The 27,647-nt window shown below is 43.1% G+C and overlaps 1 protein-coding gene across 2 annotated transcripts; it reads left to right on the top strand.

The window, feature by feature from the left end:
• The first annotated feature begins 9,159 nt into the window (after positions 1 to 9,159).
• ZFAND5 (zinc finger AN1-type containing 5) lies at positions 9,160 to 25,750 on the top strand. Of its 2 annotated transcripts, none has more exons than XM_074569914.1 (6): positions 9,160 to 9,429; positions 12,917 to 13,074; positions 13,477 to 13,588; positions 14,010 to 14,107; positions 22,742 to 22,867; positions 23,125 to 25,750. In XM_074569914.1, the coding sequence occupies exons 2-6, from the start codon at positions 12,924 to 12,926 to the stop codon at positions 23,271 to 23,273; spliced, it is 636 nt and encodes a 211-aa protein (XP_074426015.1). In that variant the 5' UTR covers positions 9,160 to 9,429; positions 12,917 to 12,923; the 3' UTR covers positions 23,274 to 25,750. The 2 variants fall into 2 exon arrangements, with proteins under 2 accessions (XP_074426015.1, XP_074426016.1); XM_074569915.1 differs by lacking the exon at positions 9,160 to 9,429 and adding an exon at positions 10,921 to 11,067.
• Positions 25,751 to 27,647: the final 1,897 nt, after the last annotated feature.

The raw sequence follows: 27,647 nt of genomic DNA, 5'->3' as shown, positions 1-27,647 counted from the left end.
CAGATCAATAGTAGAAAAATTTTTGAGGATCATGAAAAAAAATTGAAGTTGTTTACAGGATTTGAAATGAATCTATTTATTATTTATATTCATTATCAAAAATGCTACAAAACTCATTTACCAGCAACACAGAGTTCAGTAAATTAACAATGCATATATCCCTTTCAGGACACAAAGCTGATAATGTTGTTAATGAAATTATGTAAAATTTATTTTTTGTCAGGCAACAGCTTCTAATGAATAATTTGGAAAGTAGTATTTTTTACGAAAATGCTCATCTATCTCTACTCATACTACACTCTACAAATTGCATACTTTACATATGTAAAATATAACTATGTTCATAAAGCCAAGATTTAGTCTATGCAACAGATTTTAGACAGTCTGAGATACAAACAGCATATCCCCAACTCATACTGTATATTCACATTTCAGCATGTCCTGTTTCTGCCCTGTCCCCATGGACTGGCAGCAGAAGATTCAGAAAAAATATTCAGGAGGAAGAGAAAGGTCTCCAATTTGATGTGCTTAAAGCTGAACAATCAACGCTTAATATAACATGGTCGATGTTTGCCACATACTTGAGTCTTGGTTAAAAAGCTTTAGTAATTAATTTACAAAAGAATGAATGTATTTTTTCAAAAACAACTAAATACATATGAGATCCGAGGCACTTCTTGGTGCACAACACCGTGTTCATTCTGTGAATGCTGTGAAATTCTTTTATTACAGCAACCAGGTCTGGTGGATGTGATTGACTGACATCATTCAGATCAGTGGTCTCCAAATTTTTTTGATCATGCACCCCTATTAGTAAAATGTTTTTGAACACACACACACACAGTATACAAATATTTATTTATAAATTATACACGTGTTACTGAAGTTCTAATATTTTCTTCCTGCACCCCAAGGGATCCTCTCATGCACCCCCCTTTGGAGACCACTGATTTAGATGTTCTAAGTAACTTAAGCATCTGCAGCGCGTTCAATGACGCAAACACCCGGGCTTCTTCCTCGCAGTGCTGCAGAAAACAGCTGGATGCAGAAATCTGTAGTGCCTATGGTCAGATATAGTTTGCCAGTCACAAGTACAGGCTACCAAACTAAGGATTATATTCTGCATATTGATTTTGCTTTTAAAATAATGCAGCAGTTAGAGAAACTAAACTAGTAGCTAAGCCAGCCACTGAGAATCCATTGATACAAAACCATTTAAAGCACCATCAGAAAACAAAGCACAAAAGTATTAAGCTATCAAAATACTGAAAAGAGCTCTTAGGGGGTGAAAAGAAGACATATGAGAGCAAGATGCAAGGACTTGCACAAAGAGCGGGTATACTATGCAGAATAGCCCATGAACTGACCTGACTTTGGGAGTCCATTAAATTCTGAAGGTTAAAATTAATCTGGACAAGACTGAGGTGCCGTTAGCACAACGAAGAAAGGAAACTGAGAAGCACTGGCTAGGATCAACACAGACAGCCTATTGAGGCACCTGTCCACCACATTCACAGAGGTTCATAGCTTGGTAATCATTAAATCAAGGCCTGCTCTGGGCTGTTCAGGTAATGTAGATTACTTTATCTGCTTAAGATGTGGACATTTCAGTCACATAAAGGTCTTCCTACACATAATTACGCATTTTCTTCATTGTAACTAGATTACTGAAACACTGTCCACGTTGGAACTACCTGGCATTTCGTATTAATACAAAAATATACAGAATATTTTCCTGGTAAGCCCATTACCACTCCTCTACAAGCAGAAAATAGAGATTAACATGTTCAATTTGATAACTGAAGCCCAAAACCTACTTAGGACCTGGCTGTCTGGGAGATGATGGCTTTTGCCATGTGGCATTTCCACTGATCAGAGTTTAGGGAAGATAATAGTCATACGTTCAAAGAGAGTGCACGCAACAAGGTATTTTCCATGCAAGCACCTTGTGATGGGCCAGCTTACACAACTGGAATGCTGCGACAGATGGAGGTGACCCCTTCGGGAGAGACAGGGAGAGGAGGAATAGAGCTGCCCTCCATATGAAGGAGCAGCTCGGATGTGTGGGGCTTAGGCCTGGGTAAGCGCTTGTGGGTCAGGATTGGAGGAGAGGTTGCTAAGCATGACACTCTGGTGGGATGTGTTACAGACCACTGACCAGGGTAAGAGCAGATGAAGATTTCTCTGAACAACCTGAGGAAGTCTCTACGTCACAGACGCCCACCCTCATCTGGAAAGGTAATGTGTCAGGACACCAGCCATCCAAGAGATTGCTGGAGGGCGTGAAGGATAACTTCTTGTTACACACACACTGGATGTGTCAAGCAGGGCCAAGGGACAGTGGGTGATGCTGCAGTGACCATGAAATAGTAGAGTCAAGTGGGGAAGGCAAGTAGCAGAGCACAGACCCTGGGCTTTAGGAGAGCACATTTGGGTCATTCAGGGAACTGGTAGGTGGGAAACCATGGGAGTCAGCTCTGAAGGAAAAAGGATCCCAGTAAAGTTGGTCAGACTTTGAGAAGAGCATCCTCAAGAACAAGAATGGTTCCCCTCTTCACTCAGGAAACAAAGTAGACATATCAGGAAGCCAGCCTGGCAAAACAGGAAACCCGTGATAGAGCTCCAACACAATAAAGGCAGTATTCAGAGAATGGAAGCAGAGGCAGCCTGAAAAGGGAGAATCAAGAAACACTGCCCGGCCATGTAGGGACTGTATCAGGGAAGCCAAAGCTCAGCTGGAGTTGAGACTTGCCAGGAACATCAAAAACAAGAAGACGACCTTCCACTATCACATCAGTAGTGAAAGACTGAGCAGAGAAAATACATAATTGCTGCTGAATGGAGTGGATGACGTAGTCACAGCACACAGAGAAAAGGTTGAGGTACTCAGTGCATTAAATTCAAGAAGTCTGTGCATAAATTTCATTTCAGTAAAGCTGTATGAGTGCAATTAAAGCAGAACTTTTCTCAAATAGAAAGAGGAAAGTTCATTAAAATTGGTATTCACAAATGTATCCTTGAAAACATGTTATATAAAGATTTGCCAGCAGACCTTCCTATTCTGTAATCACGCAAATAATGATTCCTTGTCTTTCAAACCCTCCACTGCAATAATAATAATAATTACTGTTATTATCTAGTTGTACCTAGGAACAGGAGCTGTATCTAGGATCATAATACATTAAGTAGTATACAAATATAGAAAAAGAAAGCCACTGACCAAAGAGATTGTACTCCAGTCACTCTCTACAATCTCTTCTACTGCCTACAATGAAGATGAGACCACCAGAGTGTGTGTCATTACTCGAATGTCAGCATTACAGAATAAAGCAGGGGTGAGAAAGTACTGGCAGCCTTTTACTGCCCTTCTTAGGTAAAAGCTAAGAACCATGGGGTAGACCAACACATTTTAGAGAAAAAGTATCTGTGGAAAAGATGGGCACTCGCCCCTCTGTGTCAGACTGATCACCATCTATCTCTAAAAACAACACATCACCACCAAAACATTTCAGGGATGCTACATTTCACCTCAAATCTCTCCAGAGGGCAGCTGACCTTCATCAGAGGTAAGACTGCTCTTTCAGAGGACAGCCCAGAACCCTGTTCCATACCCTGTGACCCTTGGATTCACAAGCTTGATATTTCCCGCCTCCCTCTCCTATCAGGGTCCAGGTGCCTACACCCTTGAACAATCACAAAATACAACCAGGAACAATAACTGTAAGACAGCGGAAGGTGTATGTTTCTGCTCTACCTATTGACTTACAATGAGAATGTTCACCTGCAAAGACTTGTTCTCTACTGCCTGCTTCCTCAGAAGTGCAGCTTACCTGTGATGCCACTGAGCGGACCAATGTGAGGTGCAAAATCATCTCCTTCTTCTGAGGCTGTGATTCCTAAGGTTGCAAGTATCCTTTGGCTCTCCAGCTAAAATGTTCAGGCTACCCTGGGAGTGGTCTCCCCTTATAGGTCCCCGATACTCCAACCATCCCAAGTTAGAAAAGGTCTCCAAAGCAGCTTGCATGAACCTCACGGTATTCCTCAAGGTACCAAGCTCTTAAAGGATAAGGTAATCTCCAAAACAGGAGGTAGAATTAGCTCTTTAGCACTGAATTAAGAAAAATGTGTGGCTACTTCTTTATTCGTTCTTTTTTTTTTTATTATGTGAGGGTTTGTTCTGAAGGAGAAGGAGAGTATGATAAGCCAACTGGCAATGAAATTCATAATCAGCAATTTAAATTAAAAGTGCTCTTCTGTTTTGGGGCAATGTACTCCTACAGCCGACTGTAGGAGAAGATCAGGTTCGAGACCATCTTAGGAACCTGAAAGTGCATAAGTCCATGGAACCAGATGAAATCCATCCACAGGTCATGAGGGAGCTGGTGGATGAAGTCACTAAGCCACTCCCCATTATATTTGAAAAGTCATGGCAGTATGGTGAAGTTCCCGCTGGTTGGAAATGGGGAAACATAACTCCCATTTTCAAAAAGGGAAAAAAGGATGACCCAGGGATCTACAGACCGGTCAGTCTCACCTCTGTGCCTGGCAAGATCATGAAGCAGATCCTCCTGGAATCTCTGCTAAGGCACATGGAAAATAAGGAGGTGATTGGTGACAGACAACATGGCTTCACCAAAGGAAAATCGTGCCTGACAAATTTGGTGGCCTCCAATGATGTTGCCACAGCATTGGTAGATAAGGGGAGAGCAACCGACGTCATCTACCTGGACTTATGTAAAGCGTTTGACACTGCCCTGCCCGATATCCTGGTCTCTAAATTGGAAAACCATCGATTTGATGGATGGACCACTTGATGGACGAGGAACTGGCTAAAGGGCCACACTCAAAGGGTTGTGGTCAACGGCTCAATGTCCACATGGAAACCAGTGATGAGGGGCTTTCCTCAGGGGTCAGTACTGGGACCAGTGCTGTTTAACATCTTTGTCAGCAGACATGGACAGCAAGGTTGAGTGAACCCTCAGCAAGTTTGCCAACAACACCAAGCTGTGTGGAGCAGTCGACACACAGGAGGGAAGGGATACCCTCCAGAGTGACCCTGACAGGCTTGAGAGGTGGGCCTATGCAAACCTCATGAAGTTCAACCAGGCTAAGTGCAAGGTCCTGCACCTGGGTCATGGCAATCCCAGGCACAAATATACAGGTTGGGCGGAGAATGGCTTGAGAGCAGCCCTGAGGAGAAGGACTTGAGCGTGCTGGTGGATGAGAAGCTCAACATGAGCAGGCAATGCGCGTTTGCAGCCCAGAAAGCTAACCGCATCCTGGGCCGCATCAAAAGAAGCGTGGCAGCAGGGCGAGGGAGGTGATTCTGGCCCTCTACTCTGCTCTGCTGAGACCCCGCATGGAGTACTGCGTTCAACTCTGGAGTCCTCAGCACAAGGACAGGAACCGGTTGGAATGGGTTCAGCGGAGGACCACAAAGATGATCCGAGGGCTGGAGCACCTGTGCTATGAGGACAAGCTGAGAGAGTTGGGGTTGTTCAGCCTGGAGAAGAGAAGGTTCCGGGGAGACCTTATAGCAGCCTTCCAGTACCTGAAGGGGGCCTACAGGAAAGGTGGAAAGAGACTCTTTTTCAGGGAGTGTAATGATAGGACAGGGGGTAATGGTTTCAAACTGAAAGAGGGTAGATTTAGATTGGATATTAGGAAGAAATTCTTTTCTGTGAGGGTGGTGAGGCACTGGAACAGGTTGCCCAGGGAAGTTGTGGATGCCCCATCCCTCAAGTGTTCAAGGCCAGGCCGGATGGGGCTTTGAGCAGCCTGGTCTAGTGGGAGGTGTCCCTGCCCACAGCAGGGGGTTGGAACTGGGTGATCTTTAAGGTCCCTTCCAACCCGAACCATTCTGTGATTCTATGATTAATGATGCTGCATTTTTTCTTTTAATCTCACAAGACATCTGGATCTTGTAGGTACATTTAGGTCAAATAGAAAGGAAAAAAAAAAAAAAGGAAAATTATATTTTAAGGGCCACTTATTTTCTCTAAGATACTATGTAGTGGGAGTGTATCCCAATGATTCCAAGGCAAACAGACGGTCCTGGAAGTCTTTGAGTTGAAGTTGTAAATCTCTGGTGAATATGCATAGGCTTAGGCTCACAAAGGCGATTTTTCTGTGGCTTGGGAAACTGGAGGGCTTCCTAGCTCTGCAGAACCCCATAAAAAATGTGATACACTTACATACTATTGCACTCTCCTGGCCTGAGACTTGCAGGGAAAATACTGCCTTTCTAAAACAGCTTATATACAAAAAATAATAACCATGAAAAGAATGTGTAGGCAAAGAATCTTAGTAGGGAATTCTGCCCATTTCCCATTCCTCTGGAGCTCCTTATCTTTGAGACAAACTTTGTCTGTTGACATACCTCTTGAAAAATTACTCTGCTCTTTGAGATTTACCTTGGAAAAAACCAGAAAGGCTAATGGCTTTCAGTTGAAACTGTTCTGTCATCATCCTCTGCCCTGCCATTGTAAGCGAGGTCAAAATTACTCTCCAGGGCTACTAGTAGACCAACTTTTATTTTTACAATGAGATTTACTGTCATCCTCCGTTTTGGTCCTGGTCATAAAATCTCTACAAGGGGAAAATAAGACACATTTCATCTTCTTTTTCCAGTTTTCCCCTCAAAGTGATAAAGTTATTCAACTCTCAGAGAGCATCTAGAGAGTAGTGTTCTCAGAAGATTTCCCTTCTGCGTGATAAATCAGAAAGCTGTGCTTAAATGGTTTCTTGTAATAGTTGCAACTATTTTGTATGAGCAACTAGAAACTACCAGCCCAAATGTTGCAGGTGACAAGGGCGTTATTCCAAACACCAGTTCCACAGCACAACGGCAGCCTTCTGCAGCAAGCAGAGTGCCCTTTGCATCTGCAGAGGGTGTTATACTTGCAGCACTGTGCAATTCCATTCACCTGAAGCTTTTGGGTCTCAAGAGACATCTCTCTGACAAAGAAGGAAAAAGAGCTTTGGAAGACACTTCAGGGAAAAAAAGACTTTCCAATGATTTCTGTGGTGTATTTCCCATAGATCCATATGCTACAATTCTAGCATTTTTATTCAGATTAAGTGGTTTAGAGGCCCATAAATATATGCCTCTATATACTCTTTCCTTAGAATATCACTAGAACATGGAAGAAACTGCATTTAAGAAAAGTTTAATCACTCCACCTATCTAAAGCAACTTTGAATTTTACGGCTGAAGATGTTCTATGCTTAAGAAAAACATACCATGCTCGTATGAATCCATGTATTTTCCACTTCCCAGGAACACTGCCTAAAAAAAAAAAAGTCCTTAGTTTACTATGACAAAGCAACTAATTGTCTTTCTATGCCTGCTAGCAGTGTTTCGAAGGCATCAGGTACCTTGTGTTGCTCTTGGAGTGAGCAGGAGGTCTGAAATAACAAGCTTTATTCACTTCCCTTTGATTTCTTTCTCTTCCCATGCTATCCAGGCTTGCATGACCTGCTCATTCCCTCTCTCCACAGTGATGCAACCTTTCCTTCTCTCTTATCCACCTAGGTCAGTGACACATCCTCTGAATATAATAGCTCCATCAACATCCAGTAGACATGAAATCTATTTATTGTACCTATCCCATCTTCGAACACAGTTTGTGCATGCAGAAGTACAGAAATATTTAATCTTGAGGTTCAATGACCCACAAACTTGCAAAACTGAATGCAAATCAAGGTCTGGTCTTCAAGTCCTCCCTGTGCTTCTACATGGGGACAGCCAATAGATGGTAGCAAGCCCTCAAAAAAATGAGTTTTCAGTTAGAAAATACCTGAGCCAACGAGAAGTGCAGCAAAGCCCCTGACAGGCCAGGGCATGAGGCGGAACGGGTCTGCTGGGTATGGGCCACAGCCCATCACAGTGCCCTGAAAGCCCTCTACTCTGCTCTGGTGAGATCCCACCTGCAGTACTGCATCCACCTCTGGGGCCCCCAAGTGTAAGAAGGACATGGATCTGTTGGAGCGGGCCCAGCAGAGGGCCACGAAGATGATCCAAAGGCTGGAGCACCTCTCCTATGAAGATAGGCTGAGGGAGTTGGGGCTGTTCAGCCTGAAGAGAAGGCTCTGGGGAGACCTTATAGTGGCCCTCCAGTATCTAAAGGGGGCCTACAAGAAAGCCGGGGAGTGACCTTTTACAAGTAGTGATAGAATGAGGGGTAACGGTTTTATACTGGAAGAAGGTAGATTTAGACTAGGTATCAGGAAGAAAGTTTTCACTCTGAGGGTGGTGAGGCACTGGAACAGGTTGCCCAGGGAAGTTGTGGATGCCCCATCCGTGGAAGTGTTGAAGGCCAGGATGGATGGGGCTTTGAGCAGCCTGGTCTAGTGGGAGGTGTCCCTGCCCATGGCAGGGGGTTGGAACTGGGTGATCTTTAAGGTCCCTTCCAACTCTAACCATTTCACAATTCTATGAAACGTATGTGTTTCAAGCTGACCCCTTTGCATACCACTGTGATTATTTTGCAGAGTACATCTTACAAACACAAACAAAACAAAAACAAAAAAATCCCTAATTTTCAACCAGCACAGCTCGCAAGCAGCAGGACCGATCCCCCTGCGCTGCCATCTAGCAGAAGGAAACCCCCACCCAGCCTGGCGGCCGGCACCCCCAGCCTCCCAGGCTGCTCTGCCAACCACGGCTCCACGCGTGGGCTGCGGCTGCCCCTGCGCCGTTGCCCGCTGCTTCTGTGCCGTGCGCTGGGCACGGCTGAACGCGCCGAGCACCGCGGGCGGGCGGGAGCGCAGGGGCCCGGCCGGGGCGCTCAGGAAGAGCCTGTTCAGCGCCCGCGAGCGCCCCAATCCCCCCGAAACGCTCCCGGGGCCGCTTTGGAAACCCAGCGGTGGCTGCCCGCTCCGCCCACCCGCGGGAAACCCGCGGGAAACCCCCGGCCGCCTCACTGCAGCACACCTGGGCGGGGCGGACGTAGTTCTGTGACGTAGTTACGTGACGTCACCCGGAACGTCGCCATCCCCCTGCACACCACGCCTCCCGCGGGAGGCAGTGGCACGGCGTGCCGGCGGCGAGCGCGCCCCCGCCTCGCCTCGCGCGCCCCCGGGCGGCAGCGCGCATGTCCCGGCGGCCAGCGGCGGCGGGGAGGAGGCGGGGGCGGGGCCGGCGGCGGGTGGGCACGGCCCCTTCCTCCTCCTCCCCCTCCTCCTCCCCGCATCCCTCCCTCCTGCGCCTTCCCGCCGCCCGCCCCCCGCGCACGGCGCCTCTCGCCCCGCGCCGCCGCCGACACGGCCGCCGCTGCTGCTGCGGGAACAAAGGAGGGAAGCGGCGGCGGCGGTGGTGCCGCCAGCCCCGCGTCCCCCTGTCCACTCCTCTCCCGCCAGCCACCCGGAGCCGCCCGCGGCGCCTTCTCCGACACCCGACGCGGGGTTTCTGGCCCCCGCTGGGAACAGGTAGGTGGGGGGCGGCGGCGGGCTGGGATGGGGTTCGGTTCCGGGGGGCCCTCACGGCGGCGGGGAGTGCCTGGGCCTCCCCGCGGACGACCCCGTCGCCTCTCCCGGCGGCCTCCTCCCGCCCAGCCCCCGGCGCAGTGGGAGGCCGCCGGCCGGGCCGGTGCGGGGCAGCGCCGGCGGCGAGACAATGAGGTTTTCCTGGCCGGCGGCGGGGCCGTGGGGGCCGGCAGCGGCGCGGGGCCTGGTGGCGGCCGGGCCGGGCGTGACTCAGGGGTTTGGGAGGAGCGGCCCTGTCTGGGCATCCCCGCTCGCCGTCGCTGCTCCTGAGCCACGGCAGCCTCCGGGCCTTTTGTGTTCCGGTGTCCTCGGCGGAGGAGGCGGTGAGGAGAGCGGGGAGGGGGGGGTGTAATTAAGCCGTACCGCGCTGCGGGCGCTTGGCAGCGGCTCCCCTTTTGTCTGACTCGCCCAGCCAGGCTTCACCCTCCGCGGGTAGGGACCGGTGTCGGTCCTCCTTCTTCCGTACCGAGCCCTCCGCCCCGCTTCCCCCGAACGCGGCCGCGCAGGGGCGAGCATGCTTGGTGAACCACCCACCGTTCGGTTTGTTTCCCTGTTTCTCTTGCTTAATTGTGGTCCCCACACACACTCACACTTGGAGAGGAGGATGTTGAGATCAATAGGTGTTGAGGTCATCAGGCCCACGGCCGGCGCCGTTGCCCGGTTTTAGGGTTGGTGTCGGTGCCCGGTGGGGATCGGTATTTCCGCCGTTAGGCCAGAAGGAGGGATCGGCCGGCGGGAGGGAGCCGGGTGGCCCGGCCATCGCCCCGGGGTGCGGGGGGCCGGGGTGGCTGGCGGCGTTAGCGTTCCCCTCTGCGTTTCGCCGGGGACGGGCGGCGCGAATCGCTGCTGGCCCGAAGGGCTCGCGTCGGTGTCGGGAGGTCCCAGGAGCATCCCAGAGGTCAGGAGCCGCTCCTGGAGGTGGTGGAACGAGACCTTTTTGTATTACCTCTTTTTTTCCCCCCTCTTCCGCCGCCCAAGGGGAACAGTCGGGTTTCACCACCCTCACCAAGGTTGTGGGGCGCACCTGTGGGTCGGGGAATCGCGCCCCGCCGCCCGCGAAAATGTCTGTTGGGAGCGGAGGGGCTGCTTGGTGATGCTGCATTTTCTTGCGTGCGGGATTTCAGCACCCGCGCTCCCCGCTCCCAACCCACACCCCACCCCAACACCCCCCACCCACCCCCCTCGGGAAGGAGCCCCGGAGGTCATGGCGTTTGGCGGCCCGGCTGCCGGCGGGGGTGGCGCGGGGGGCCGACGACCCGCCGGCCGTGGGGAAGCGGGGCCCGATGGCGGCGGCGGAGCCGGCTGACAGGCGGAAGCGCAGGCCCTGCCCCACGTGACCCGGCGCTGGGCCGGGCCGCGGGGGGGCTGCGCCGCCGGAGAGCGGGAGCGAACCGGGAAGGGAGGGTTTAACTGCCGGGAGGCGGGGCGGGGGGAAAGCGGCAGGAGCGGGGTCAGGCCGGGTGAGCGGCCTGGCAGGGTCCGCCCGGGGAAAGCACGGCTTCTGAAGGGCCCCGGAGCGACCTTTGAGGTGGCGGAGGAACGCGGTGGCAAAGGAGCAGCCGAGGCTCTCGTTTGTCGCAGGTGAATGTCACAAGCGTGAGCACCTGCAGCTAGGCTTCGTGCGCGGTGAAGGGCGATCGCCGCTCGCTAGCCTGGCAGCCGAGCGAGTCTTGAGGTTGGTGGTGTGGTGGCAGCGTGTTTAACAGCACTTTGAGCTCACCTGCGTGATAGAAGGGCAGAAGTACAGCCTTTATTTGTACCGTGTAGGCATAAGCCTACAACATAGACAACGTGATTTTTTTAATTTATTTTTTTTTTTTTAGATTTCTCTAGGTGTTGTCATGGTTTCGGTTTCTTTTAACTCCCTGGTGTGTGTGGCTGTAAAACTGTATCAGAGTAAGCGTGAAGCTGTTCTGTAGTCCTGAGAGGAAGTTGTTTGTACCTGGAAGGTCTAAATAAGGCATAGATAATACAACTCTTTATACCTGGAAAATGAGGTCCCATGACCACCAGCTGGCAAGCAGATGAATTTTGCTTGTTTACTTTCTCCTGCTCTTGGTTTGCTTTGATCCCAGCAACTTAGTTGAACTAGACAAAGGCAGCTGTCAGTTGCAGTTGTCGTACCAGTGGAACATAAGTTTACTACTTGCAGTGTGGGATTTCTTAATTAAAGGAAGTATTTCTCTACACACTGTAATGAATTCACTCGGTGTTTTTGACTGCTCACAAGCATCAGCAGTCAAATATCTCTTACTGTGACTGTTCCTGAATAGGAAGACAGTAATCTAGAAATTACACTAAAATGTCTCCAGGTGCCATGTACAGTGCTTCTACTAAACTTAAATTTTGGGAGGACAAGTGCAATATTCTTACATGTCCTCAATTTGTGGCAGATTGCTTGATTACTGTGTTCCAGTTTTATTGCCCTTGGGAATCAAGGATTTGGTTTCTGTTCAGTTTTTCTACTAACCTTGATCTGCAGAGGTTAACCAGCAGTGAAGGTGAAGTATTTTTATTCCTAACTTCTGCAGTTCATGGCAGAGTTACCATTGTCTGCCTTTGGGAGGCTTGGAGGTCTTTATTAACTTAACTTTATTAAGACAAAGGATTTAACTGGCGCTTTTTTTATTATTTTAATGCGTAGGCTGTGTAATAGAACTTATTCAAGAGTTTAAAGTTGTTGGTTTTATTTCTCTTGGAGGAATAAGACCTGGGCTAGACTTATTTCAGAAATGGTCTTTTGGTTCTCAGTTGAAGGGCCAGTTTATACCACGTTGTTGCCAGTTTGAGTGCTCGGTATCCGGTTTCATACACAATCTAAGCAGTGTTCACAGCCTTGTTTTAGAAACTCCTTCTAAAGATAGGAATACAGACTTCAAATGGCTGTGGCCAACACTTGAACGATTTTTATTGTTCTGTTTGACAAATGCATTGTGAGAGTAGGAACTGCTAATAGTGGAATTATCATTGAAATGATGTAAAATAACATTACTGGAAAAGCGGGGCTGGAGTTGGGGAGAAAACAAGCTATGTTGTTTGCCAGAACTGTTTGGTAGATGTGAACTTGATCTTGCTTATTCTGCATATCCCTGTTAGTGCATAGAGGTTAGTAATGTAATAAAGTGCTTTTTTTTGACTGCCAGTTTGAATTTAGTCATAACCTTCATATGTAGCTCGGTTCCCAACAAGTACGTTATTTTTCAGTAGTAGTATGATGACACTTTTTCTTCTCCTAAAGGTTCATAATGATGTTACTTAGCAGTACAATTGCAGTATTGAATGGCATATTAACATCCATATAACCCTCTTTAAGCATGCTGATATCACTTTTGGGGGGGGTAGGGTGAGCAGATATGCTTTAATTTTATAACCCTGTAATTGATTTTGGTGACATGCCAGTTCCTAATGCAGTTCTTGGTTTTATTTGCAGCATCGAGATGACTCAGGAGACAAACCAGACCCCAGGGCCCATGCTGTGTAGTACAGGATGTGGATTTTATGGAAATCCTAGGACAAATGGGATGTGTTCTGTTTGCTACAAAGAGCATCTTCAGCGGCAACAGAATAGTGGTAGAATCAGCCCAATGGGTAAGGGTGTGTGATTGTTTTGGGGTTTTTACTTCTTTTACAATAAAATATACAGAAGATTTTTCAGGTGAACTTCCGAAAGCTGTGTACTAAAACAATGAATATCAAAGAGGATGCTACTTTAAATCACAGTAAAGATAAAAATACATTTCTGTGCAATGTGTTCTGATCTGCTTGGCATTCAGCCATAACTTGCTTTCCCACTTAGCCTCCTCTGTTAGCATATTCTTACATAATCTGTGTACTTTGGTTATTAACAGTATAGCCTGCCTTTAAATAGGAGTAATAAGCAGTAGCAGTGAATATTGTATGCAGACAGTTCACAGCTGTGTACAAGACTATTTGCCTAGCATATATTCTACAATGTGTCCATAACTAACTTGTCAAATTCTTGTTATATAGGAACAGCCAGTGGTTCAAACAGTCCTACCTCAGACTCTGCATCTGTACAGAGAGCAGACACTAGCTTAAACAACTGTGAAGGTGCTGCTGGCAGCACATCTGAAAAATCAAGGTAAGATGAAGGTATTACTTTCGGGTCTGAATGAGCTGCGAGTGTGCAGCAAGTTGAAGGCCTGCAGCAATCCTGCCTTATTGCAGTGAGCTTCTCCATAGGAAAAAAGAACGGTCTACCTGTCAGTCCTTTATGAATCTGTGTAAATGAGAAGTGATTAAAATATTTACTGTTGGACTCTTACATTTAAAAGGATGGGTTTGATTTATCTGGAGAAATATTTGCTACAGGTTTTGCCTGTTTTCTCCTAGGGAAGCTAAAATTGAGTAAAAAAAACGTGTTTTGAAGATAGTAAAAGCAGAGGTCAGGAATGTAGTAGGCAGTAATTGAATAGACAGTTTATTAACAGGTCTGGACAGTTTAAGCTTTTATTATGAATGCAAAACTAATGTAATTTATGCATTTCACTATACTTAAACAGAAATGTGCCTGTTGCCGCTTTGCCTGTAACGCAGCAAATGACAGAAATGAGCATTTCAAGAGAGGAAAAAGTAACACCGAAAACAGAGACTGAGCCAGGTATGTTGGCAGAGTAGCACTGGGTATAACTGGTGACTTAACAGAAGCTGACAGTTTGTTTACTTTCTAAGTAGGCATCTCCTGTTGTGGTGATGTTTTTGAGGAACTGTAAAGGTGATTGTTAAGGGTGCTTTTTGAGTAATCTCTTGTCAGCATCAAGAAAAAAGACTAGTGCCACAATACAGTACTAAGATGCATGTTCAATGTTAGTAAAAAAATTGATGCTGGTGAGGGTGATTTTGCCTCCCAAACCTTCGTTTTTAAAAGTAAGGCACTCTAAAATTGCACGTGGGCAAAGCGTTCAGTTTTGCAGTCAAACTGTTGAGGTTTTTGTGTATTATCTAGCAGTACAATTCCTGCTGACTCATGGCAGTCAAAATGGCTTGTTGCATTTGGAGAATGGAGTTCTTAATAAATTCCATTCTACAGAGGAGTGAAGGGAGGGGAAGGGAATATGTTGTTTAAAAATACTAACAAAAGCTGTTTAGCTTCTTGAACTAATTGAATAATCAATAGATACAACCAAAGCGTTGTTCTGTGGATGTAGGATACTTGCAGCCTTAATTGCTGTGTGTGAATTGTCAATTTAAAAGTTTTATTTTTGTACTGGAAGGTCATAGCTGTAGTAGTAAACTATTTTTTGAAGGGAGGCAGGGAGGGGCATCTTTCTTACCTACAAATAGTGAGTGATTAAATTCGTATCAATTTGGATGAATGGATATCTTAACACACTTGTTCCATGCTTACACATATTCACACTTTTTAAAAGAAACTTAACAGGTCTGAAACAGTCTTAAAACACTAAAAGCTGATGTTTAGTAGGAAGCCTGTTCACTCAAGCTGAAGATAAAATTAACTTTTTTCATTTTTGAAGTCAGTGAGATGAAAATTGCAGAAGATGCTACTCAGTACTGTGTAAAAGTGATTTTTATCTAGGTATATATTTGCCAGCAAAGACTGCTCTAACACCTGGTATTTAATCAGCTGGTATTTCTGCAGAGGATTTTGCCATAATATGTCATGAAAGTCAAAATTATGTGACACGAACTAAAGTACAGTTACACAGTATATTGGGGTTTTTGTTAATGTATGGATTGAGAGGAGATTTTTGCAACTATTAACTTCTTGTAACTGATGTCATCTGAAGCAGCTTTCTGTATGTAACTGAGAAATAATTTAGACTTTGCTACAATATTTACAAGCCCATCTTGTGTTGTTATGAATACCTACCTGAAATGTGGCAAGCAGGAAAGAGGAATACATAAAATGGTAGCAGTGGTGAAGTAATAGGGACGTTACTCTTGTTAGAACTGCCAGTAAGAATTTTGTAATTTTCCTAGGTGTAAAGGATGATCTTCAGTTACTGCTGACATAGTACCTGAAAAACAGGTAATGTGGGTCAGCTATATGATAGGTAGTGTCACACTGCACTTTATTGATTAGAATAGGGGAAAGAACCCAAAGGCAGCTCAAGATACTTGTGTATTATTGTAAGTAATCTCGCAGGTTGAAACTAGTAAAAGCTGTCACAGTCTTCTGTAGAGATCACTGGAAAAACTGCCACAGAGCTTAAATGTGTCTGGAAAAAAACTTGTGGAACAAAACTGCCTTCCTAAGTGCTTACCTGTAAATTCGTGAGACAGCCTCAGCTGCTGTAATGCCTAGGTTCCCTTTTAAGTGTTACAGTTTGTCACCAATTGTAGGCAGCGTAGCATAGTGTCCTTATATATTATTCTTAGGGTTTGCGGGACATCTAAAATACAGAGTGTTAGCTTTATTCAGTGCTACATTGATCTCTGTCTTGCAGGCAAGAGAAGCTGGCCTAGACTTATTTTTATAAAAATACCTGTCGTGTCTGGACTACCTGCATTTTTCTTCTCTTCCTTTTTCCAGCAGCCTCCAATATGTGCTGGTCTGACCTCTCAAGGAGGAACTGAAACCACGGTGAATAATTCATATCACCTCATAACAACAAGGCTAATACTTTCTATGAGGTGTAATTCTCTAAACTAATGCCACAGTCATGGTGTTGTTAATGAAAACACAGTCTAGTCGTAAGCGCAGTCTGACCCTAGCTGCTGAATGGTTATGAACAGATGATGAACAAAAAATATAGCCTTCAAGCAAAGTAGCTTGCTCTCCTCTTAATGTCTCCAACAGTATGAAGTCACATTCTCTTCTGCCAGATTTTCATTAGCAAATGAAGTTTTGGGTATTTCCCTTACAGGCCAGACAGTTAAAAATAGACTTGCATCTGGTCAACTGATTTTTATTTTTTTCTTAGCAGTCTGTAGCATAAAATTATACTTGTTTGCTGTTGTAATTGAAGGAACTGATTTGAGAAGGTGGTGAAGTTGAGAACAATGAAACTTAACAGGCTTATTTTTCTTGGGATTTTGGGTGTGTTGTGGTTTTTTTTTTTCCTTTGCACAGGTTGAGGTTGCAACCTGGATTCTCATTCAGAACAAATCCTGTGCTAAGACAATTAATTGTGTCTTAACATTTGAAGGAAGAAAGGCATGATGGACGCAACCAATCCTAATTGGTTGTAATTTAGATGTCTAATGTGCTGTGTTTTCTTGTAACTTCTTAGTTCCACATACTTGCTTGTTGCAGTTCTATAATTGAGCAGTGGCATGTGTTCGGTGCAGTTGTGTATCTGAACTGCTCATAAGTCAGAGAGATCTGAAGGCTTATATGTCCAAATTCAAATTTAAAAGTGGGCACTACTTGCAAAATACTTTTTATAGGATTTTGATAAGCTTTTATGCTTCTCTTTAAGGATTGAATTCTAATACAGTCTTCACCAAAGTCAGACTATACCCAATGCATTCTAGCTTTTTTTGCTGCGCTGAGTTGCAGGAATTACATGCAAAACCTTGTGAACTCCTTTCCTTTCCTTACACTATCAGAGCAATCTGTCTACCAAGTTGGTGAGTGGAGCCCTTCCTTAAGAAATCTGGGGGTGTTTGCAGCAAGTATTCAAATGGAAATAAAAGATCTGTACAAGAGAGAATTGAGTTACATAGTAACTGCTAAAAATAAACTGTTTTGAAAACAAGTATGTTTATACAATCATATTGTTTCAAGTTACAGCATATTTTTAGTATTTTATTGCACTTCTGTGGGTAATTACCTTGCTGAATGATGAGACTCCAGTCAGGTTTGTCAGTATTTCCAGATGTAATTACTATCAGCAGGTATATCAGAGGCTTGGGTTGGTGGGATTTTTTGTTGTTTGTGGGGCATTTTTTGTTAATTTGTTGTCTGTTTGTTTTTTGTTTTTTTTTTTTACCCTGTAGTAGCTCTATTTTAAGGAGTAGTCTGATTAGCTATCACTTTGTGAAGCCACAACTGCAGAGCAGCACTTTATAGAAAGTAAACCAGAAATTGAACTGATTGTGGTCTTGTGTAAATTACATATTTTAAAAAAATACCTAAGTGCTCTTAACTTACTGTATAATTCCATCCATGTTGTAGCTTACCCTTTCTGTTCTTGAATTAGCTTCAGAAGATAGCAGGCAGTGGTGGTTGGTTCACTTGTCTCTTGGCTTTCTACCAAGTCAATTTTTGCAGCTGTCTTGTGTTCAGCTTAAGACCCTGCTATGGCTTGTCCTCACTTATATTGTAGATAGAACAATGTTTGTTTTATCTATGATGTGTAGAGTGTGTTGCAGGTAATGTTGTGAGGAAGATGCGGGGTAGACAGCTAGCTTATGAGATATGGTAGACTCAAGATGGTAAATACATGATATTCCTTAGACCTTGTTGTAATGAGTGTCTCGTTAATTCTGATTTGTTTTCACACATGGCTATAGTATTTTAACTATGTTGCTACGTGTAGGCAGTTCCTTTGTGGCTGTTGGTAAAATTGTCTGATGTAAAAACTCTGTCTTGTGTTGAAAATAACTAGCTTGTCTTCATGTTTCCCATGTCTGCTGTAGATACCCCTAATTGAAACAATTCTGAAATGGAACCAGTAGTGTCTTTTAAACCCTGAAGCTATTCACCTTGGAAAATAAGACTGGGGACCCAATTGTTGCTGAGAGATATTAGTTGATTAGCTTTAGTAAGTTTTAATTAGAATAAATTACTGAGGGTTATCATATGGTGGGATTTATGCTGTTTGCTTAGCTTAGCATGAGTAGCTAGATTTGCTGAAGCCTTTAGGCCACCATGGAGTACAGCACTGTGTTTAATGTTTTAGTATGAAGAAACTGTCCATAACACACTGATGTTTTGATAGTGTTTTCCCCAAGTCTGGGACTTTTCAGTTCCCCATGTTCTGCCAGTGAGCACAGGCACACAAGAAGCGTAAACTAGAAGATAAGGAGGCTACAACCCTCAGCAGAGACTGCAAATCAAAAAATAAGAGTGGTCAATGACCTGTCTGCCTGGACACCGAAAAAGAATCCAATAATGTGTTAGAAGACCCCAGACCAAAAATCACTGTTGGACTAAAAGACACGTGAAGAGCATGAGGGGTGGCTGTACGCATCTCAAGGGTCTAATTGCCCAGGGATTTCTTTGTTCGAGGTCCCTCCCTTCTTGGAGGCACCCAGCCTGGGCTGACCTTGCTACTGTACTGTTCAATTAAATTACTTATTTTTATAAAATCTGATGCGTGAGTGACCCCTTTGTGAAGGGACTCTGGTCTTAGCAGTGAAAGACTCGGGTGGTGTGTGTGCAGCTCCTTGAATGGTGTCTGAATGCTCAAGCAGGCACGCTCTTTTGCAGCAGCCATACTTGTTTATGTAAGGAAACTACAGTCAGTTTTGAAAATCCCGTTCGTAGAGTGGTTTTTAATTCTGAATCTCCCACATAGTCACTGTGGCATAATACTTTGGCAGCTGAGAAGAGCTTTGGTGTCCAGTTTATAGGACCTTTCTATGTATAGATTGAGTAGCTGTCATGTTGTGGCATGTGACTAACTGCTCTCATCAGTGGCCTGGCTGTTCTGAGCTTTTGCAAAGATGCGTCTTATCTTCAGACTACCTGTGAAGGAAGTTTTCCCAAATTCATAATGCAATGCCTGTATTTGTTTGGGTTTTTTTCAGGTACCTCTCCAATACTAGGATTATGTTAGTCTGTATTATCCTAGCAGATCAGTGCATGATGATAATGCATCTTACAGTGCCTGCAGATAATTTCAGGCCAAAACAATAATTAATTAAGGCGTGCCTGGTCCTGAAAATCTGTTGCTTCTAAGTTGTGGGGTTTTTTGCCTTGTAATAGGGAGGTGGTCTGGTAAAATTCAGGTGACATAAACGTAATCAGGTAACCTCTTAAGCTAAAGGTTGGGAAGTGAAGTGACCAAGGTGATGGAGAGGGGTGTATGCCAACAGAAACTCTATTCAAGTGATAAATCCTGTTTTAGTGGCGAGGGGTTTGCTTCATCTGAATGCTTGTTACTGAGGAAGCAGGTCTACAGGTACCAGTAACCACTATTTTCTAACTTTCAGCATTTCCTCAGTTATTTATTCCATGGGAATCATACAGTCATTTAGAGCACTTTGATTAACGCAGTGATTTCTGGCATAAAATGAATTTAATATCTTGAGAACTGTAATTGTACTTGCCCAGTTAGATTTGGCTTCTGTGCTAAAGGAAGCCTTTTGTGACAAGCAGTTGTCAGGATAGTATCTGAATTTATATTCAATACTGATGTCGTGGCAGAACAACTACAATTTACAGTATTTTTTTTGACTGAGCCACAGGTTGATGAAAAAGGATTTTTGTTCTGAGCTTTAAGTAAGGGGCAGGGTGTAGGCAGCTTTGCCTCTGTCCTAGCCATTACTCAGAAGCACAGTTATGAAGGTTTAACATGATAAAATCTCATAATCAGACTTAACTTTGCTGGCATAAAAGAATAGGAGAATCCTTTATTCATGGAGAGTAATAAATTGAACGTTTTAATTTGGATTTAGGGGCTTATGTCCCATCTTGTCTTGGGACCTTCTAGTGGCCATTACTGCATGTTGTGTACTGCTCTTCCTTCTTGGAACCTTTTAGTTGTGGGGGGAGGATCCTGTTCAGCAGCCCTTTCAGGAACTGTGCCTCTACAGTTTCTTAGGATTGCTTTCATCATTTTCCAGTTCCTGAGCTGCCAGTTGTCACGGTTTCTTCATGCAAACGACGAGTTTTACCTGTAGTAGTTGGTAGCACTTTCTCTTAGATGGACTTGTTCTTCGTGTCTTTATTTTGTGGTAGACTGACCTACTAGGCTATCTCTTTGCTTTGCTGATTCCTGGGAAGTTGCTATTTCAACTTTTGCTTCCTTGTTGGCACGTTAGGCGGTGATAAAGGTTGCTCCTCTTGTTCTCATTTTCTCTTAACGCATGTTGTGACTGACTTTTAATTATTTAGGTCACTGTTGGTTTGCCCCTTCTGCATTTTCTTTTGTATCTGATTGAAACAGCATTCTCCCAGGGCGCGTATTTATAAGCTGGTTCTGATGCAGATGAAGCTTACCCCTGGCTAGCTATCCACTAGATTGCAAAGTGTGTGAGCATTTCTGGTTCCTCTTTCTCATCTGCCATGGCATAGGATTAGCATTTCATTTTTAAACAAATTAGCAATATAACAAATCTAAAAGGAAGTTGACCATGCTTTTGGGGAGGTGTTTGACCTTTTTTTTTTTTTTTTAAGGCCATAGCTGATGGCTGTTAGCCAAGGTGCATAGTATCCAACAGGTTTGCACTGTGATAATGCTGGGTTTTTAACGTGGTTTTTGGTCACAGGCTCTCAAGTAGATTAACGGATACTGAACACTGCTTTCCTTGGGATTTAAAAACAAGTTCAGAAGATCATATCTGTTCATCTAGAAAATGTTCTTAATCATCAAGACAAAGAAATTGTTTTCTGCTGCTGCTTTTGGTTTGTTGAGAAATTACTCAAAAAAGTAACAATAGCACTAATGATTGTACTGCTATTGCTGTAATAGTTTTCTTATCCCTCAGACTTGGCAAAATAGCACTGACAACTGAACTTCCCAAATTTTTTAGAAAAAGATCTATGTAAGGTGACAAAAAATAAAGACAGTAAGTGGCCTTAGTTAGGCCTGTTGCTATAATGTATAAGTATAGTATATATAATGTATAAGTAAAGTATAAAGCATTTTTCTACTGCATGAAATTTCTTGGTGATGGGAACTGAAGGTTCCTTGTTACCTCTGAGAGCTTGTCACTTTTAAATCTTGTTTAGATTATGAAGTCCTGACTAGGGGCTGTCTTGCACAGTGAATTGTGAGGCTTTCTAGGTGTTAGAGGTAATAGTGAGCTGGTTTCTAAAATGCCTATGAACATGGTAATGCAAACAAAACTTTTAAAAAACAAGTATAAAGAGTAAAGAGAAAAACAATCAACAGAACTGTTTCTTTATGTCTGGAAAAAAAGCCCTTCTTACAGGATACAACACTTACTGATCCAAAAGAATCCCAACTAACAAATCCTATTTGTGTGCATAAAGGTGATTACAAATAAGTTCTTAAAGCTGATATACTCCATTTATTCTGGAATGCCTTCTGCAATTTGTTCTATTTTACAACAATAGATGTCATCATACAGCTGGGAGTGTTCAGGAAAACTGTACCAGGAACAGGTATTAAAGTTGTGTACAAACACACCTCTCTGCTTTCCTTTGTTGTAGTTTAGAAAGAAAGAGGATATTAAAAAAATAAAAAAAAAAGAGAGATAAACAAAAAAGCCACAACAACAGCAAAAAAACCCCACAAAACAGTTTGAGTGATTGAAAAAAAAAAATACTTTTTTAAACAAAATTAATAGATTCACAAAAGTTAACAAAAGGACAAATTTTTATCCTTCAGAAAAGTTAAATGTGACTGAAATTTGTCTGAAGGTGTTCATGACAGAGGCAATTGAAAAATGACTCACTTTGACTATACCTGATTGAACACTAAAGCTGAATATGGTACAAAAATACAGATATTCAATGTAAATCTGCATTTTGTTCTTTAAGTTACTGAATGTGTCAAATGGGAGGACTCTTTTGGTGTGTGTGTGTGTGTGTGTGTGTGTTTTGTAGCTGTGTTCTGGATCCGTCACAGAATCAGTGGCTTGCTAGATGCTGTCTTGGTGAACTGTTATAGGAACCTGACTTCGCAAGCGTAGTAGCAGAGTAACCCAGTACTCTGATAGTAACACATTACTGAATTTCATTTGTTTCTAAAATATATTCCTATTAGTTATATTCTCTACAGGTATCCCCTCTGTTCATCAGCTTTAGTCGTGATGATATTGTTATTCTTTTGTATTAAATGTTACTTGATTATGTGACTTTTTAAAATATTAAATGGAACCTCTGGACTGTTTTGTAAGTCCTTAATACCTGTATACACCTGTATAGGTGTAACAGATAAGTACCTTGTATTTTCCAGTTGATGGAAGCGTGGGGAAAATCTTGACTGTCTTGTGTAGAGCCAAAATAGAATAGAAGAATAGAGTACCTAAAAAATCCCTATTCCTGATTTACGTTTTTGTAGACTAGTCTATGTAGTACTTTAGACAGCGAACATCAGGGTGTTAATAGGGGGAATTAATCCTTAAGGAATACAGGCATGATAGTGAAATCAAGAAAAGGACATTTAACCTTTATTTCTGTTGCTTGCTTTAACAGTTGTTACTCAACCAAGCCCGTCAGTTTCTCAGCCTAGTACTTCGCAGAGTGAAGAGAGAGCTCCTGAGCTGCCCAAACCAAAGAAGAACAGATGTTTCATGTGCAGAAAGAAGGTTGGCCTTACAGGTATGAGAACACTTGTCCATTTTTAACAGATCTATATGATTAGTTGTCCCTTGCTAAATTAAACTTGCTGAAATATCTGTACCATTAAACTTACTTGCTTCTTCGGAATCCAAACAATTTAGTACAGCTGTTCATTTGTCTTACTCTGTGTGTCAGAGTAGGACAGCGTACCACCGTTGTAGTGACTAAGCCCTTAATTTACAACTTAATTAAATATGAGGCATCTTAGTGATGTTGTTTCTTTTTTCTATGTACAGGATTTGACTGCCGATGTGGGAACTTATTTTGTGGACTTCACCGTTACTCTGACAAGCATAACTGCCCGTATGATTATAAAGCAGAAGCTGCAGCAAAAATCAGAAAAGAGAATCCAGTTGTGGTGGCTGAAAAAATCCAGAGAATATAGATTAACCTGCTTGTGAACAGACTGACTGACTTTTTGTTTTTAATATATCCTAGGAAAACACAAAAGAGCAGGTGCATGGCCATTTTCCTCTGTTCTGCAAAGTTTTACTTTTAGTCTTGTCTTCTTAACGATATTTCAGAATGTTTGGGTGTTTGTTACAGGCAGAATTGGATAGATACAGCCCTTGAAAATATATATGCCCTCCCCAGAATATAATTGGATGATCAGAAACCTGCGTAGTAGGAATACACATGCACAGAGGACAGACTCTCTAGTTCACATGTGCCAAACAGATGTATGCTATCTGCATGTTTGCAGCAGATCTGCCTTTTGAGATGCGTTTGAGGTACGTAATCTTTGACTAGTGTTACGTGCCTGTTTTGGAGAAGGATACATCAAAAAGGTTGGCAGTCTACTTCTATCATTTAAAACATCATTCTAATTTTAGTTTCCACACTCCCATTGTTTTCCAGCAGAATGTAAGTTACGTAGAGGGGTCCGCTATCCCAGTAAGATGAGTGTTGGTGCCATGTTTAAGAAAGTCACTTACCAATTGCACTGAGAAAAACGGAAAAAATCAGATACGTATGAAAAGAAAACTGTTTTGGAAAAGATGATGTTAACTTTAGAATCATGAAAATGAGGAAAAACTTCTCTATTTTAAAGGTGCCAGAGCACTAGAACAAGCCGCCCAGAGAGGTGGTGGAGTCCCCTTCTCTGGACACATTCAAAACCTGCCTGGACGTGTTCCTGTCCAGCTTGCGGTAGGTGGATGTGCTCTGGCAGGGGGGTTGGACTAGGTGGTCTCCAGAGGTCCCTTCCAACCCCTACCATTCTGTGTGATTCTGTAAAATAGGTTCCCAAAGGAAACGTCCTGCTAGGAACTTACGTACTGGCCTGCAACAGAGTTGTCTGCTTTTCCTTGCGTAGCAAAAAATGTTGTGTAGCACAATATTGTAAGATTGGTTTACAAAAAAAAAGTTACATATGTTTTCAGACATACCACAGCAGCTCTATCAAGCAACACATGTCTGATGAGTAAGTTGCTGAAGTATTAGAGCAGTTTATTATTCATATACTACTTATGTTCTGTGTGTTCTGAGTTCGAAAGAATATTAGGAGTTAATTTTTTCTAGTTTTAAATGTAACAGTTGCACCATTCTGCATGGAAAACCATACCCAACATGGCTGCTGTAGACTTAAGTGGTAGCTGGAACCACTCTTGGAGGGCTGCTTTATCATTTTTAATTGTACTTGGGTGTAGGACTGTAGTGTTCTTGGGTGTATTGCATGGGCTGCATTATCTACAGCATTGTACAATAACAACTCTAGAAAAGGCAGTATACTTCACTGATGCTTGTCTGGTAATATCACTTCTGTGTTATAATGGAAGGTTTTTTGTGATGTATGAAACTTGTGTTTTTTATATAAACAAGTACAGTTTAGACTAGTGTTGTGGTAATGCCTGTTCTCATCTGTAAATAGTTATGTATGTACACAAGACGCTACTCCTGAACTTCCGATTTTTATTGCAGTGTTCAGTCTTAGTTTTTACTTCACTATTAAAAGCATCAGGTTTTTGCTTCTAGCTTTGTTCCTCTGAGTTATTAGATATGCAAACATGTACAGATATTTCATATTTATGTATTGCACATAATCATGCTACCCAGCATCTATGCTATATTGTATTATGTAAATAATAAAAATCATGTACAGAAGGAAATACTTCCTTTTGTGATAGTTCATTGGGTTTAGTTATTGCTGTAAACAGAAGATGACCTTGTAGAGGTTGAGGTGCAAAGTTAGTACTAAGTTCTTAATAGATCCATCTTTATGCTTAAGCCTGCCGATGACCTTATTTCTTATTTGGATATACCAGCTTCTTTTAAGATAACTTGCATGAGCAGCTGGAATACAGATAACTACTTGATGACCCTACAGAAATGCCAACAAACAACAATGTGCTTAAAAAAGGAGCAAAGGAAAGCATTAGCAATGAACTTCAAAGTTGTTTTTTTTCTTTTGCCTACAAAACTTATTTCCAGTGGATCTGTTCTAATAGAGCCTAACAGAGACAGTACACTGACTATGCCATTCTGTCCACATCTTCGCCAGCAGACCTGGGCAGAGTTATTGTCAGTGTCAGCATCCAAATACAGATGTTAAATATGCCAGATTTATCCTTCCTGGTGCGAAGAAGGACAGGACACACAGCACGTGTTGCCTTGGAGGACGACATCTACGCGGCTGGATAATGCATAAAAACTGCTTATTTCAGAAATGGATAATGTGCATCCCACCAGTCAGATGATACTCGTGTGATAAATTACTACTGCAGCTACTGTATATACCTCCAATAAGGGAACACGGGCATACTCTGGGATTTCATTTTCCAGGATGAATTTTATGACTTGGAACTGAAATATCAAAATTATCATTTTTCTACCTTTTGTATTAAAGCAAAATCAGCTACTCCACTGCAGCATAAAATGCTTTTCTTTTTTTTTTTCCCTTTTCTTTTGAACTTGTAACTGGATGTTTGAGGAGAATTGTTGTTTTCAATACTGTCATGGCTAGAGTGTTGTAGGGCAGGTAGTAGTACTGATACCAATGTTAATGATTGTGGTGGTATCAATCTCACTGTCTGCTTTTTCATCTGAAAAAAATGGCTGTACTTAAGAAGACTTGCTGAAATAATTGCTTTTAGTAGATCCGTGGAGGAAAATACGGAATGGAAAAATTCCTCATTGTCTTGTAAAATCATGAACTGTATCTCATGTAAATTGCCCACAAATGGGGTGTGAACCTGTACTCAAAAGTAAGTCTTCAAGCTTCCTTGAGCTTTGTTCTTTTAATAATTTATACAGTGTCTGTAATCATTCAGGAGCCCTAATTCTGTTGAGGCTTACTAAAGACTCAAAGAAGGGGAAGATGGTTTAAAAGAGCAGGTATTGATGAAGTGTGCGTGGGGGTAGTATTTAAACTTCAGTGTAAAGACTGTGGCACCTTCCTTGGCAAAGAGTAAGAATGTAGGTGCAGAGTCTTTCAGATCCCACTCCCTACCGCCCGACTTGGGAGAATGGTATATATATTCCTAAAATAAATGGTTAACTCCCACAGCACTGTCAGTCACAGTCAGTTTTAATACAGTGGTATTAAAATCCTTTGAGAAAAAGAGTCCCTCTTCTATAATATCTAAACATAAGCCATTCATAAAGGTGCTGTCATTTCAGTTTAAAGTGACAAACAGCTATGAATAGTATACCCTTCTTCCAAGAAAGAAACGTGATCACTTCACATGACACTGATCCTCATTTAACATTTGGCTCTTAGACTGAGGTGTTCTTAACCTGTGTATAAACACACCATTTGGGAAGAGTCGTCTTCTGTCCCAAACAAGTTTACCAGATGATGGGGACTTTTTATACTTGGGAAACAAAAAGGAACACACAAACAAATGAGTAAGTAAAAGCAGCTAGGTGACGAAAAACTGGTAATCTTCAGTCTGTGAAATACTTGCCTAGCTGGTGTTATGACTGGGCAATAATACTGTGTTCCACAGGATTCTGTGCAAACTTTCTGACAGCTGGTAATGTTAAACCTGAAATTTGGAGTACAATGACGATCTTCCTGTGGTGTTTCCAACCTGTTGCTGCCAGATGGCTTGGTTGGTTGTGGTGCATAAGGATGCCGTGGAGTCGAGAAGCCCTGACTGTCTTCCTGGTACTTAGCCCTTGGATAATCAGTTACTCTGTGAGGTGTTTTGGAAGGTCATTGTTTACAAGTGCAAGGGCATGTCTTAGACACTTACTTGTATTTGTCATGTCTCAGTCACTCAAAAGGTACTTAATAAGGATTTAGCTCTTGTCTGGTATCTATAATGAGTCAAAATGCATGTCAGTTTCTTGGCATTCCTAAGCAGCTCTACAGTATCACCTGATGAGTATGCTTGAAGGAGGAAATGCGCAGCAAATAAGGAAATTGGTTTATTTCGGGTATCCAGGAGTGTTAAGTAGCAATGATTCAGTAAGAAAAGGAACTTTGCTCCGTGTATGGGTGTGAGATTTTTATGTTCCTTTTATTAGTTTTGTCAGCCAACCAAACAATGAAAATGCATTTTGTCACAAATGACCTATTGGTGACTCCCTTAATCTTTTTTGTAATAGAACACCCAGGAAATTTGATGGACTGAGGTCTGATTCAGGAGACACAAAATACACCTGAAAGTACCTGGATGCCATTGGAATTAATAAATGACAAACCCAAACAGTTAACGGAGGGGAACAGTTAGAAAACCTGAGCTGGAAAAATAATGAGAGTTATGGAAACGTTAAAACATAGTCCAGGAGCCAAGTTCTCTCTTGAGTGCAGTGA

This window comes from Larus michahellis, chromosome Z (assembly GCF_964199755.1).
Source record: "Larus michahellis chromosome Z, bLarMic1.1, whole genome shotgun sequence".
NCBI classification, from domain to species: domain Eukaryota; kingdom Metazoa; phylum Chordata; class Aves; order Charadriiformes; family Laridae; genus Larus; species Larus michahellis.
This window is presented reverse-complemented; position numbering and strand designations above follow the sequence as displayed.

Bases quoted from the DNA above. Each gene is read 5' to 3' on its own strand.
- ZFAND5 (XM_074569914.1), top strand. From the start codon at position 12,924: ATGACTCAGGAGACAAACCAGACCCCAGGGCCCATGCTGTGTAGTACA. The intron at 13,075-13,476 runs GTAAGGGTGTGT...CTTGTTATATAG, and splicing joins TGGTAGAATCAGCCCAATGG to GAACAGCCAGTGGTTCAAAC. The intron at 22,868-23,124 runs GTATGAGAACAC...TTCTATGTACAG, and splicing joins AAAGAAGGTTGGCCTTACAG to GATTTGACTGCCGATGTGGG.